Below are 15196 nucleotides of genomic sequence, written 5' to 3'. Positions count from 1 at the left end.
CAGTAAGTTTATGTCAATGAGGAAGGAACAACTCAGAAAAGGAGGGTGAAAATGGCTGCACAACTCGAAAAATGTAATCAGTGTCACTGAACTGTACATGTAGAAACTGTTGACTTAGTGTTATGTTCGGCTATGCATATTCTCAACAACAACAACAAAATAAATAAATTTAAAAGCACATTATAGAACTGGCATGGTATAATCTCATCTTTCAAAATGAAATACACATCTGCACACCTTAACAGGTAAATACGTAAAAAAGACCTGCATGGTTATAGTTGAAAGGGCTCACAATAACAAGTGTTGACAAGGATGTGAAGCAACTGGGATTCTCATATACTGCTGGTGGTTGTGTAAACCAACACTACTGCTCTGGAAAACTGTTTGGCAGTGTCTTAGGCTGGGTTCTCTAGAGAAGCAAAACCAATAAGTGTATAAATATATATACAGAGAGATTTATATCAAGGAAATGGCTCACGTGATTGCAGAAGCTGGCATGTCCCAAGTTCGTGGATCAGGATAGAGGGTTCTCCTGATTCACGTAGCCGCAGGGGCTGGTGAACCCAAGATCAGCAGGCTGGAGAGCAGGGCTCTTGTTCACAAGCTGTGAAGATGGACGAATCCCAAAATCGGCAGGTACACTGCTAGCTCAAGACCCAAGAACCAGAGGTGAGATGAACAGAAGGCAGTTGAAGGATCCAGAGCAGGAAAAAGCCAGAATGTCCACTTATATTTGGATGCAGACCACAAGCCCAAGGAAACTCCTCTTCAACTGACTGGCTACTCACAGAAGATCCCATCATGGGGGTGATCACATATAAACACTGAGGATCATGGCCCAGTCAAGCTGACATACAATCTAAACCATCACAGGCAGTGTCTACTTTAAACTAAACATACGAATCTTCAAAGTGCTAGGAATTTTACTTCTAAGTATTTACATGCTTAATAAATGAAGATGTATGTTTACACAAAGACCTGCATATGAATGTTCACTGCAGCTTTATTTATAATAGTCAAAAAATGTAAATAACCAATGTCCCAAAATAGGTATATAGATAAATTGTGATATATTCATACAATGGAATTCTAGTCAGAGATACAAATGAATAAATTACCGATACACACAACATGATTGGACGTCATAGATACAATGTTGAATGAAAAAAGCAGGACACAAAAAAAGTGTATTGTGTTCTGTTATACAAAATGTAAGCAATACAGAAGAGTAAAATAGTGAAACTGTTATTTCAAATCTTCCTGTTATTTGTATTTTTTCCTAGGAGTGAAGTTTTGATAAATTGCCTGTTCATGACCTTCGCCTATTTTTCTATCAGGCTGGTTACCTTCCTTATAAACGTATGTTCTACATATATTGAGAACACTAACATCTTATTAAAGTGTTGCTTTTTTATAGTTTTTAGTCTGTCTTTTAAATCTGCTAATAGTATAGTTTCTCAACTTGGTCATTTTTGTTTTTAACTTGATCACTCTTTTCCTTTATTATTTCTAGCTGGTAGTAACACGTAGGAACATCTTCTACATTCTAAAATTTTGACTTATTTTTGCCTCTTTTTTTCCATACATGCAAATTACAATTTTTGAAAACTACTGCTTACGTGAATATATATTTCCACTTCATTCCCTTAGAAAAGACTTCTGAAAGAAAAACTGTAGAGCCATGGGATATAAATATTTTTAAGGCTTTTGGTTCTGTGTTTGTGCGTGTGCATGTGTGTATATTGCCAATTTGTCATCCAGGAATATGAGAAAATAAAAATATTTTTATACCATACTAGGATGGGTTATTTTCAAGTGGAAATAGTATCCTGGTATTTTGATTATCATGTCTTTGATTATTAGTAATAGAACAATTTTTTAAAAACATTTATTAACCATTTGTATGGTCTCTTGTCAATTGTCTCTTAATGTCTATTACTCACTTACCTACAGCATGGTTTCTCAACCTCAGCATTATTGACATTTTGGGACTGATAATTCTTGCTGTAGAGGATGGTCCTATAAATTATAGATGTCTAGCAGTACCTCTGGCCTCTAACCACTAGATGCCGGCCAGTAGCACCCCCCTCAATTGTGACAACCAAAAATGTCTCCAGATATTGCCAAATGTCCCCTAGGGGGCAAAATCATCCCCCAGTTGAGGACTACTGGTCTACAGGATCTTGTGCACTTTTCTTATTAATTTGTAAGAACTCTAAATTGCAACCCTTTGTCACATAGTTTACATATATTTTCCCCAGTACATTATGCCTGATGGTATCCTTCATACCTTAAGAAAAAGAACAACAAAAAAAAAACCCCAAGAAATCAAAGGAGATTTCCGTAAATGGAAAGACATCCATGTTCGTGGATTAGAAGACTTAATATTGTTAGGATGTCAATGCTACCAAAAATGATGTATGGATTCAACACAATCCCTGTCAAAACTCCAACAGCCTTTTTTGCAGAAATGGAAAGGCCGATCCTTAAATTCATTCGGAATTGCAAAGGACCCCAAGAAGCCAGAACAATATTAAAAAAAAAAAAAAGAACAAAGTTGGAGGATTCACACTTCCTGATTTCAAAACGTACTACAAAGCTACAGTAATCAAAACAGTAGTACTGATATTAGGATACACACATAAATCAACAGAACAGAACTGAGAGTCCAGAAATAAATCCATACATCTATGGTCAATTGATTTAACAGTGCGCCAAACCCATTCAACTGGGAAAAAGTCTTCCTGCTATCTGACATTTCGCATTTACAGTAGGAAAAAATGTACTGTCCGACTATTTTGTGCATTAACGAGGAGACGGGAAGAGGAGGAGGGTGACATTTGCGAGAGAGAGCAAGGATGCGCAGGCTGCCGGCAGCTGGTATTACCCGGGTAGGGTGGAGGAACTGGACAGGGCCCGTGGCCAGCATGGGGCGGCGGGCAGCAGGCAAGAGACGGGGGTCCCTGGGGTGCGAGGAAGCGGTGGGAACCAGGGCGCAGGGGTCGGGTGGGGGGTTCGGAAGTCTCTGCCACCTCCACAGACTCGGCTAGGCCCAAGTGGCTGGGCCTCACCTGCTTGTAGGCTCAGGAGCTGACCAGCATCGGGGCTCTGGGGCCCACGGAGAGGTGGGGCGCAGGCGTCTGCGCAGAGGCCTGGAGCGCTGCCACGTGATGGTGGGCTCCTGCGGCTACGGAGGCGCTCGGGGCGGGGGCGGGGGGAGACAGTGGTACCCGACAGGAGGTGAGCGACTGGGAGACACCCGGCACTGAAGATAGGGTGCGGGCCTGACTCTTGCATAAGGCCAATTTTCACATAACAATCTGGTCTCTGGAACCTAACCATATTAATAAGTGAGAAGCGGGTGTACTGCATTCTTTGAATTTCTCAGTGCCTCAGTTCTTCAACAAGGATGAATATCAGGGTCACCTGTGCTCTCCGACAGAGCAAGGCAAGGTAGCAGGGCATAGACTTTGGTCTTGTTTGTTTGTTTTTTAAGTGCTTCTGATTCATGACCAGGTTGAGAACCAGAGTCTTAACAGATGATCAGTATAATGTTTTTAATCATGAAACACAAGCTATTCTCATGGCTTAGAAATAAAATGGAGATAGAAGGAACCTGATTTTAGCTTTGTTTTGTGAGGACACTAACCTGGCTGACAAACTCTCCTCACAGTTCTGGTTTTATTTCCCTTACCTTCGTTATCTGAACTGCATCATCCATCACCACTCATTGGAATTCCATAAATATCTTTTTCTAGCTGTGCCACCTGCAACCAAAACAAAAGAACCGTTAAAGGGATAAAACAGTTCTACTTAAACACCATGCATGGATTGTTCCCAAGGAAAGGAGTACATTCTAACATGTCGCATAGATCATGTGCTTAAGAGTCCAGGTGCCATACTACAAAGCTCAATCTTCAACAGTCAGTTCAGATCACTGAAAAGCTCATGAGAACTGAATTCAACGAGAGATAAGGTCTTTCCAGTAGGGCAGGATAGAGTATTCCTCCCTCATCCCAAAACTTGGACTATTCCACTGCAGGATTATTTACGTACCATTAGGTCAGTGCCTCTCAATCAGAGGAGATTTTGTCCCCCAGAGGACATCTGGCAGTGTCTGAAGACATTTCTCATTGTCATACCCCGGGGAGTGGGGTGCCAGGGGATAGAAGCCAGGGATGCTGCTAAACATTTTACAAATCACAGGACAGTGCCCCACAACAAGGAATTATACGGCCCAAAATGTCAACAGTGCAGAGGTTGAAAAATCCTTATCAGTGTTAGTAACAGGGAACTATAAAAGGGTCTTTGGTTAATTTTGAAATATATGTTTTCGAGTTGCAGCTTTGCGGTCGGCTACACCTCAGCCACCAAACTAATTAAGACCGGTTGCCCGACGCCTGCGCACTCACCGAAGGCACTGTCTTTAACTGACCCCGGAACCCAAAACCCTCTAAGCGGAACCAAAGATAGCCGGAAAGGACACAATAAAGTAGAACTCCAGACCGCCCAGACTGATTAGAAGTGCGTAGGCCGTGCATGCGGACATCCGGGCCCCGGGGACTAAACACCTGGAACTCCCAAGAAGGGCATGGGAGGAGAGTTCCCGGAAAGGGAGAGAAAAACCTTGTTGAAGCACCACCCTAGCCTCATAAAAACCCATCCTCGCGTGCTTTCAGACAGACAGTGCTTTGAGAGCTATCTCCCCGTCTCTTTACTTGTCACACGTAATAAACCTTTGCTTTCAACGAAAGCTTGAGTCTGTCTCTTGGCTAGACGCATTCCAAGCAGCGAACCCCTTGCACTGGGTAACAAATTCTAGTGATCCAGATGGGGTGCTCAGAGCCTCCCTGCTTGGTGCCAGGTGGCCCTGCGAGTCATTCTTACCTCGTCCTTCAACTGCGGAGTGGCCACCTGCAACTTCTTCATTCAGCGATCTTGGAGAACCGGTAAGTTTACTCGCAGCACCGCTGCACTAATAAGTGCTTTCACTTTTGCTTTTTGAAAGTTCTGGTTACTGGTCAGGATAGCACACTTCAGGTTCTGGGAAGGACTGCCAAGAGTCATCCCATCAGGCTATTAGACATCCTCACCGCCTGATAGGAGGACTGAAAACCCAAATAATAGGATAGGGGCAGATGGGTCAGGTTTTGGTTGGACATCCGTCAGGTTGTCTGTCTTACTGTGTCAAGTTTGTGTTTCGTTTTATGTTAAATTGAAGGGTTTAGAAGGGGTGGAAATCTAGATTAGAGTATCCTGTCTGAGTGGCCAGATGAGATTCTGATCAACTCTTAAACTTGGGCCAATGAATTACATTATTTAGACCAGTCTATATGCAGGTTCTGCATGAGCACAATTAGGTGTTCTGGAATTGCCATTCTTTGCAATGTTATCCATAATTTGTTATGATCCACAGAGTGGAATGCCTTTGCAATGTCAATAAAACACAGGTAAACATCTTTCTGATAGTCTCTGCTTTCAGCCAAGATCCATCTGACATCAGCAATGATGTCCCTTGTTGCACATCCTCTTCTGAATGCAGCTTGAATTTCTGGCAGTTCCCTGCTGATGTACTGCTGCAACTGCTTTTAAATGATCTTCAGTTAAATTTTACTTGTGTGCAATATTAATGATATTGTTCAATAAATTCTGCATTCTGTTGGATAACCTTTCTTTGGAATGGGCATAAACATGGATCTCTTCCAGTCAGTTGGCCAGGTAGCTGCTCCAAATTTCTTGGCATAGATGAGTGAGCACTTCCAGCGTTGCATCCGTTTGTTGAAACATCTCAAATGATATTACATCAATTCCTGGAGCCTTGTTTTTTGCCAATGCTTTCACTGCAGCTTGGGCTTCTTCCTTCAATACCATCGGTTCTTGATCATATGCTACCTCCTAAAATGGTTGAATGTTGACCACTTCTTTTTGGTACAGTGACTCAATATATTCCTTCCCAGTTCTTTTGATGCTTCCCATGTCGTTCAATATTTTGCCCACAGAATCCTTCAGTATTGCAACTCAAGGCTTGATTTTTTTCCTTCAGTTCTTCCAGCTTGAGAAATGCTGAGTGTGTCCTCCCCTTTAGGCATCCTAACTCCAGGTCTTTGCACATTTCATTATAATACTTTCCTCTGTCTTCTTGAGCCACCCTTTGATATCTTCTGTTCAGCTCTTTTATGTCATCATTTCTTCCATTCGCTTTAGCTACTCTACATTCTAGAGCAAGTTTCAGTCTCTTCTGACATCCATTTTGGTCTTTTCTTTCTTTCCTGTCTTTTTAATGACCTTTTGCTTTCTTTATGTATAATGTCCTTGATATCATTCCACAACTCGTCTGGTCTTCAGTCATTAGTGTTCAATGCATCAAATCTATTCTTGAGATAGTCTATAAATTCAGGTGGGTTATACTCAAGGTAGTACTTTGGCTCTTGTGAACTTGTTTTAATTTTTTGTCAGCTTCAACTTGAACCTGCATATGAACAACTGCTCATATGCAAGAGATGATTAGAACATATCAAAAAGCAGCAACTTAAGAAAGATCAAAGTAATAATAAAAACAATAATAGGAATAGCTGCCATTTATTAAGTGCTTATTATGTATCAGGAAACCCTGGTGGCGTAGTGGTTAAGAGCTACAGCTGCTAACCAAAAGGTCGGCAGTTCGAATCCACCAGGTGCTCTTTGGAAACCCTACAGGGCACAGTTCTACCCTGTCCTATAGGGTCGCTATGAGTTGGAATTGACTTGATGGCAACAGGTTATTATGTATCAGGCACTGTCAAACTGTTATCATGTACATTATTTAATGTTATCTTCAAAACAAGCACAGGGAATAGATGCTTCATTTTGAAGACTACAGATGAAGAAAGCGTGGCACAAAGCAGTTAAATATCTTATCCACAGCCAAACAACTGGTAGCTGGCAAGGCTGAGACTCAAACCTAGGTATATCTGATCCCCAAATCTATTCTCGCACCCTGTGGCTGAAAAGTGACTGATGACCAAGGTACATCGACAGCTACATGAAGACAAGGGCTTCTTCCAGAAGGAGCGGAATGGAAAGTTTCAAAGCCCCATATGAAATATATCATAATAGTCACATAATTACAAAAACTCTAAGTATAATGGGATGTACACCACCAGTGAGACTGTATAAAATAAATCTGGAAAAGCCAATCTTTAATACAGCAGAGCCTCCTACCCCAAAAATGGAAAACAAAACCATGTAGCAAATTAAGAGAGAAACTGCCATGGTTTCATTTTCTACTGTTAATCGAGTCATTGCCAGGAAGTTCCATGCTTCCTATAACAACCACTGGTCTTGCTATTCTCCAAGTTTCTGCCTTTTTGTTTCCTCAGGAAGCATACAGGAAAACCAGGCTCCTAATCTCTTTTTAAAAGTGGAGCTACCATTTAAAAATTGAAATTAATAAATATGTAAAAAGTCATTTTATACTTTGGCTGATGCCCAATAGTTCTGTATATTAAACTCAATCTTAAAGCACAAAATCCTATCTTTTCTATCTAGCAATACAGAAGCCTAGAAAAGCTATAAACTCTCTAGCTACAAAAAACTAGAAATGCTAGATAATGGCTATCGCCGTTTTAAAAGCTTAGCTAAGTTCTCAAGAAAGCAAGGAAAACTGCCAGTGGCCTGAAACAAACAATGAACCAAAGTCGGAGCTGTAAGTATGAGCTGACTTCTGTACTGGCCTCAAGGGCATTTGCTGAGACATCTCAGTGACCAAGAGAGGTGGGGGAAGGAAGCAAGAAGCAGGAGAAAAGTAGAAGGGGCTCCTGAGAAAGGTGAGGAGTTGGATCCAAGACCCCATGTGAAGTTGTGGCCCTGAAAGGGGTGTGCTCTCAATGGGAACAGACTAGAAAAAAAATCCACCTGCAAGAACAAGGAGACCAGAAAGTTCGCCTGCCTCAGTTTGAGCTATGGGTAAGACAAGAAAAGATTCCCCCTGAAAATGTGAAACCACAGATATATGCTTCATATGCGTCTGAGGTCTAAATTTACTGAATCATATGATCCAGGAACCCATGGATGGGAATTAGCAAAACTCCTAAGCCAGTAATGTCCCTGGACATTTGGCAGAAACAAAAGCAAAACCACTGTGGAAAGACAGACATTCAAAACAAAATGCACAGGATTCAGAAACTAGAAAAGTCTCATAAAGACTATAAAGTGTGTTTAACAATGATTAAAGAGATAAAAGCATCAAAATCATAAGGAAGGAACATTAAAAGAAAAGAAAGTAGAACCACCAAATGAAACTTCCAGAAGTAAAAATAGTCTCTGAAATGTAAAACCCTATAGATGTGTAAAGGAAACACAGCATAAGAGAGAATTAATAAACTGGAAAATATATCTGAAGAACTTACACAACATGCTGCACAGAGAAATAAACACATTCTTAATCTAGAAAAATAAGTGCAGAACTAAAACTTGTAAATGGTTGAGTTCAGAAAGCAAGGCCACTTTACACACTCATTCCCTATAATCCAAATAATTTCCTTTCAGCAAACTAGGAATTATAAGGAAGCTTTGTCAACCTGATAAACGGCATCTATGAGAAAGTTAATGCTTCCTCCCTAAAATTGGGAATAAGACAAGGATATTTACTTTCATCACTTTCACTCAACATTATATTGAAGGATCCTAATGAGTGCAACGAGGCAAGAAAAAGAAATTAAAAGGCATCCAGATTGGAAAAGTAGTAGTAAAGCTGCGTTTACTTGCAAGAACATAGTCTTACAGATAGAAAACCTCAACAAACCTACAAAAAAGCTATTAGAACTAATAAGTAAGTTTATCAAAGTAGCAAGATACAAGCTCAATATAAAATAAATACCGATTTTATCTTTGTATATTACCCGATAAACAGTTGGGAATACAAATTTTTTTAAAATACCATTTATTCCAGTTCCAGTTGCCACTGAGTTGATTCCAACTCATAGTGACTCCAGGTGTGTCAAAGTAGAACTGTGCTCCACAGGGTTTTCAATGGTTTATTTTTTGGAAGTAGATCACCAGGCCTTTTCCCCAAGACACCTCTAAGTGGACTTGAACTGCCAACCTTTTGGTTAGCAGCCAAGGGAGTTAACCATTTGTACCTCCCAGGGACTCCCAATACAATTATAAGGTATTAGTTATTATACTTCTATCTTGGATTTCTGGAATGCCTTATCTACTCAGGGAAACAAAGACTTTCATATCAACACCATATTTATTGTTCAAAGACCTATAAACTAGGGCAAGGGGATAGCTTAGGTGAGGTGTGAGTGAAATGGTACGTCTATATTTATTTTATATGACATTCACACATCAGGTTTTATGTAACCCAGTTGCCTCCGAGTCGATTTCGACTCATGAGGACCCCATGTGTGTCAGAGTAGAACGGCTCCATGGAGTTTTCAATGGCTGATTTTTTGGAAGTAGACCACCAAGCCTTTCTTCCAAGGTGCTTCTGGATAAACTCAAACTTCCAACCTTTTGGTTAGCAGCTGAGCGTATTAACCCTTTGCACCACCCAGGAACTCCTCACTCCCACTAGGATGGTTATAATAGTAATTTAAAAAACAGAAAATAAGAAGTGTTGGCAAGAATGTGGAGAAATGTATTAAACTCTCATACATTGCTAGTGGGAATGTAAAATAGTGCAGCCACTGTGGAAAACAGTATGGAGGTTCCTCAAAAAGTTAAACACAGAATTACCATACGACTTAGAACCACTCCTATATACATACCCAAAAGAACTGAAAACATGTATGCAAACAAAAACTTGTACATGAATTTTCATAGCAGGATTATTCATAATAGTCCAAAAGCAAAAACAACCTGAATGTCCATCTGTCCATCAACTGATGAAAGGATAAACAAAATGTAGTGTATCCATGCAATAGAATATTATTCAGCCATAAAAAGGAATAAAGTACTAATACATGCTACAACATGGATGAACCTTGAAAACATTATGCTAAGTGAAAGAAGCTAGACATAATAAATCACATATTGTATGAGTCCATTTATATGAAGGATAAAGAATAGGTAAATCTATAAAGACAAAAAGCAGGTTAATGGTTGCCAGGGATGGGGGTGGATGGGTAGGAGGGATTAGGGGTGACTGCCTATGGCTAAAAGGTTTCCTTTTGGGGAAATGAAAATGTTTTAGAAAGAGAGGTGATGGTTGTACAACACTGTGAATGTATATACCACTGAACTGCATACTTTAAAATGGTCAATTTTATGTTATGTTAATTTTATCTCAATAAAAAGAATCTATGTAGTTTAGAAGTATGACTAATAATACAGCTATGCAAAGCAAAACAAATTAAGGTGGTGAAGTATGCACAAGAGAGATTTTTACATCATTTGAGTATGGGATACCTTTTTTTTTTCTTGGCCTAGTGATCTCTCTCCACTTGGTTACCATGAGGGGTAGATACCCTTACTTTGAGATTTCCAAATCTATGTCTAGGGAGGAAGGCTGGGATTGGTCATAAACTGATAGAAAAGCTAAGATTCGGGTTTTGCAACATGGTTTTTCACAAGTGAAACTAAGACTGAAGATAATAAACGGTGCTAATTTTATATAAAGAATAAGAAATAATTTGTTTTCTTAAAAAAAAAAAAAAAAAGATGCAACTACTTCCTTCCAGAGTAATTCAGTCTACAACCTACCAGTTGGGGCTGAGCTGACAGCCATGTGATCCAGTTATATGGGAGAATGCCCTTGTTTGCAAGAAATACACAATATATTAAAGTATCCAGGGTGATACAGCATCAAGTGGGCAACTAACCCTCAAATGGTTTAAAAAAAAAAAAAAGCTTGCTGCTATCAAGTGGATTCATAGTGACCCTATAGGTCAGAGTAGAACTGCTCCATAGGATTTCCAAGGCTGTAATCTTTACGGAGGCAGACTGCCACATCTTTCTCCCATGGAGCAGCTGGTAGGTTCAAACTGACTCCAGTTAGCAGCCCAGTGCTTAACCACTGGGCCACCAGAGTTCCTCCAAATGGTTCAGGGAGGGTGGAAAGCTCTTTGTACTACTCCTGCAACTTTTCTGTAAATTTCATATTATTTCAAAATGAGAAAAGACAAAATGCAAATACAACAATGAAAAATCACATACTAATGTCCCAGTATTATAAAAACTTAATTCTTCTTCAGTAAAATTTCTAGATAGAAAGGTATCCCATTACCCCTACCTACTTTCACTAACTGTTTTAACAATGTATCTCATTTCACAGCACTTGAAATACCTGATAGAACTTTCTCTGATACTGGCAATGTTTTATATATATGGTACTCATCACCATAGCACATGTGGCTGATGACTATCATATTAGACAGCGCAGGTCTAGAAAACAGCAGTTTAGCCATAAAAGATTACAGAGATTTTTCACCAAAAAAATTAGTTTTTGAAACCATTCCTGAAGCCAACTTTTCAGACAATGATTAGACTGGACTTTAAGACATAAAATGATACTCCTGAAGACAGTGCTTCTTAGCTCAAGTAGATACACGAGACTAAATGGGCAGCTCCTGTATGGAGGTGAGATGAGAAGGCAGACAGGGTCAGAAGCTGGATGAACAGACACAGGAAATCCAGGGTAGAAAGGAGGAATGTACTGTCACTGTATAGGGAGATAAACTAGGGTCACATAACCATGTGTGTATAAATTTTTGTATGAGAAACTAACTTGAACTGTAAACTTTCACTTAAAGCACAATTTAAAAAAAAGTTTTAACACTAATTGAATTTAGAAAAAAAGCTGAACACAAATTAAGTTACTTCTGTTTTTCCATACTTCCCAACGGACCAATGGCCCTGTATATATTTCAAAATTCCTGTCTTATTTTTCTTTTTTTTTAATAATTTATTTTTGTTGTTGAAAATATACACAGCAGAACATATAACAATTCAATCTTCTAATTTCTTATATAAAATATGAATACTTATAGAAGCAAACATGTATCTATCTTTGAGAGCAGTTTTTTGTTTTTCTTTAAACTTACTTCCTTTTTGATATAACATGGGATCAATTCAAAACCATGTCTTTTCTACTTTTTGAAAAATGCCTTCCTAAAAATCTAGGGTACATGCACATGTCCACCCAATATTCCTACCCCTGGCTTTCAGAAAGTTAAATGACAAAATCACTTTCTCCCACACTCCCTATAATTTACACTTTACTGTTACTCCCTCTCTCCCCTCCTCCCACACTCATCTTCCCACAGTCCTAAATGCCATAATCTATATGACTGGTGGGATAAATTTATTTCCTGCCACGCTCAGCATAATACCCTCTTGATCAGATCAACTTATTCCAGGGCAAGCATATGATTCCTTTTACACATGAAATATAATTATTGCTTAGCCAATCATTCCAGTATTTTAAGACAAGATCAGAAAGTCAACGTCTAGTTTAATGACATCATCTGCATTGTTGCTGTTAGGTGCCACTGAGTTGGTTGTGACTCATAGCAACCCTATATACAAAGGAAAGAAACACTGCTCGGTCCTGTGCCATCCTCCCATTCATTGTTATGCCGGAGTCCATTATTGCAGCCACTGTGTCAATCCATCTCATTGAGGGTCTTCCTCTTTTTCACTGACCATCTACTTTACCAAGAATGATGTCCTTCTCCAGGGATTAGTCCCTCCTGATAACATGGGCCAAGTAAGATGAAGTCTCGCCACCCGCACTTCTAAGGAGCATTCTGGCTGTACTTACTCCAAGACAGATTTGTTTGTTCTTCTGGCAGTCCATGGTATATTCAATATTCTTCTCCAACGCCATAATTCAAAGGCATCAGTGTTTCATTGGTCTTCCTTATTCATTGTCGAGATTTCTCATGCATATGAGGTGAATGAAAATACCATGGCTTGGGAGAGGTGGGGCCAAGATGGCAGAGTAGTCAGATGCTTCCATTGAACCCTCTTACAACAAACACCCGAAAAAACAAGTGAATCAATTATATATGGCAATCTGGGAGCCCTGAACATCAAAGGCAGAGTTGAGGAACTGGACTAAGTGGCAGGGGGAGGGACAGACGGTTCAGAAGCAGCAAGGAGTGGCCAGACCTGACCAGGCAAGAACCTGAGCCCTTCAAGTCTGATCAGCTCATGGGTGAGTGGTGAGGCAGGTGAGCAGCCGTGCTCAGGAGACGCGTTTTCTGCACTGGGAAAGACCCAGCACCAAAGAGTCTACTCGGCCACCCAGAACCAATGAGAAGCAGCCCTCATCGGTGAAAGATAAGTACTTGCGTACAGCCTACCGCGGGGATCCAAAACACTCCTCTTAGGGAAAAACCTCTCTCCCATTTACCTCCCCACTCCCTGCTCCGCACTGGCTCCCAGATCGGCTACAGCAATTGCCGAGTCCCCTGGGATGGAAGTAGGATCTGTCACATTCTCCCTGCCTTGGAGAGTGAAGAAATTAACAAACGGGAAAAATAAACTGCCAGCTCCCCTAAACCAGGAACCCAGGGTAGGCACAGCTCCTTTGCCTAGGCACAGGCATAAGGGATCCATGGACTTTGAGTACCTTTCCCCCTGCAGAGACTTGTATGGGCCCATTTCAACAGTGTAGGCCCTCATTATGACAGTACAACAGGGTATATACCTGAAATCCAACTTGAACTGTTTCAGCTGTGAAGTGGCAGGTTGTGACATTTGACACTGCTCCGCCCATTAAGCAGGGTCTTCACCTACACATCAGGGGCCTGAGGACTGGTGGCTCCACCCACGCCCCCTAGCCACCTGCGATAGGGGCCCAAGAATAAGAGATGCCCCCCAGTCCTTACAGACAAAACCATTAGCTGCTCATAGTCCGGCTGCAAAATCCACCCACCTACGCACTCTAGTGAACAGTGACACACCTTCCTCCTGGACACTCGGGGGCAACTGTCAGACCCCTGCCTTGCTCAGAGTGTGTCCTCCTGCTGCAGCCAGATGCCTGTGTCTACACCTATCACCCATGCCTGTCGAGGACTGTAAGTGAGAGCCTACACCACACACTTGGCAGCTATCTACCTGGACACCTGAGCTGAATCCATACAGGAGGAGTGGGAAGACTCCTGAGCTCACATACCTAGTAACCTAGATCTAACCACTTGGTGACAGGACATTAGAGCCTCAAAGCTGCCAATAATCAAACTAGCTCATATGAGCAGCCTATGCGGGCTTATCAAAACAAGAAACTAGGACACAGTAAGCAAACAAAATAAATAACTTCTTGATGGTTCAGAGTCAACAGTCAATATCAAATCACATAAAGAGGCAATCCATGATGGCTTCAGTAAGCTCCCAAAATAATCTAGAAATTTTCCAGAGGAAGAAAATTTCTTGGAATTACCGGAGGCAGAATATAAAAGATTAATATACAGAACTCTTCAAGAAATTAGGAAGGAAATTAAGAAAAACACAGAAAATGCAATAGAGGAAATTAAAAAGATTAGAGAAAAGCATAATGACAAATTTAAAAGGCTGCAAGAATCCATACAAACACAACAATCGGAAATCGAGAAGATTAACAATAAAATTTCTGAATTAGACAACTCGATAGAAACTCACAGGAGCATAACTGAGGCAATGGAAGTCAGCCTTAGTGAGACTGAAAATAAACCAGCTGACACCAACTTATTTCAGGAAAAATCAGATAAAATGATTTAAAAAAATGAAGAAACCCTAAGAACTATGTCTGACTCTATCAAGAGGAATAACCTACGAGTGATAGGAGTACCAGAACAGAAACAGATAACAGATAACAGAAAATACAGAGAGTAATGTTGAAGATTTGTTGGCAGAAAACTTCCCTGATATTCTGAAAGATGACAAGATATCTATCCAAGATGCTCAACGAACCCCACATAAGGTAGATCCCAAAAGAAAGTCACCAAGACATGTTATAATCAAACTTGCCAAAACCAGAGATAAAGAGAGAATTTTAAGAGCAGCTAGGGATAAATGAAAAGTCATCTACAAAGGAGAGTCAATAAGATTAAGCTCAGCTACTCAGCAGAAACCATGCAGGCAAGGAGGCAACGGGATGACATTATAAAGCCTTGAAGGAAAAAAAAACTGCCAGCCAAGAATTATATATCCAGCAAAAGTGTCTCTCATATATGATGGCAAAATTAGGGCATTTCCAGATAAACAGAAGTTTAGGGAATTTGCAAAAACC

General features: G+C 40.4%; 1 protein-coding gene across 4 annotated transcripts in view; it reads right to left on the bottom strand.

Annotated features, from left to right (window-relative positions):
- Positions 1-15196, bottom strand: part of PTPRA (protein tyrosine phosphatase receptor type A) — a 167372-nt gene that overhangs the window by 120589 nt on the left and 31587 nt on the right. For 3 of the 4 annotated variants that reach the window (XM_023737505.1, XM_023737507.1, XM_023737508.1), the window contains exon 2: positions 3695-3767. In XM_023737505.1, the coding sequence (XP_023593273.1) occupies positions 3695-3721 (27 nt within the window). In that variant the 5' untranslated portion in view covers positions 3722-3767. Of the gene's footprint in view, positions 1-3694; positions 4168-15196 lie in introns of those variants that run through there. The other variant, XM_023737506.1, reaches the window with a different exon arrangement.

The sequence above is a fragment of the Trichechus manatus genome, unplaced genomic scaffold (assembly GCF_000243295.1).
Source record: "Trichechus manatus latirostris isolate Lorelei unplaced genomic scaffold, TriManLat1.0 scaffold00104, whole genome shotgun sequence".
Classification (NCBI taxonomy): domain Eukaryota; kingdom Metazoa; phylum Chordata; class Mammalia; order Sirenia; family Trichechidae; genus Trichechus; species Trichechus manatus.
This window is presented reverse-complemented; position numbering and strand designations above follow the sequence as displayed.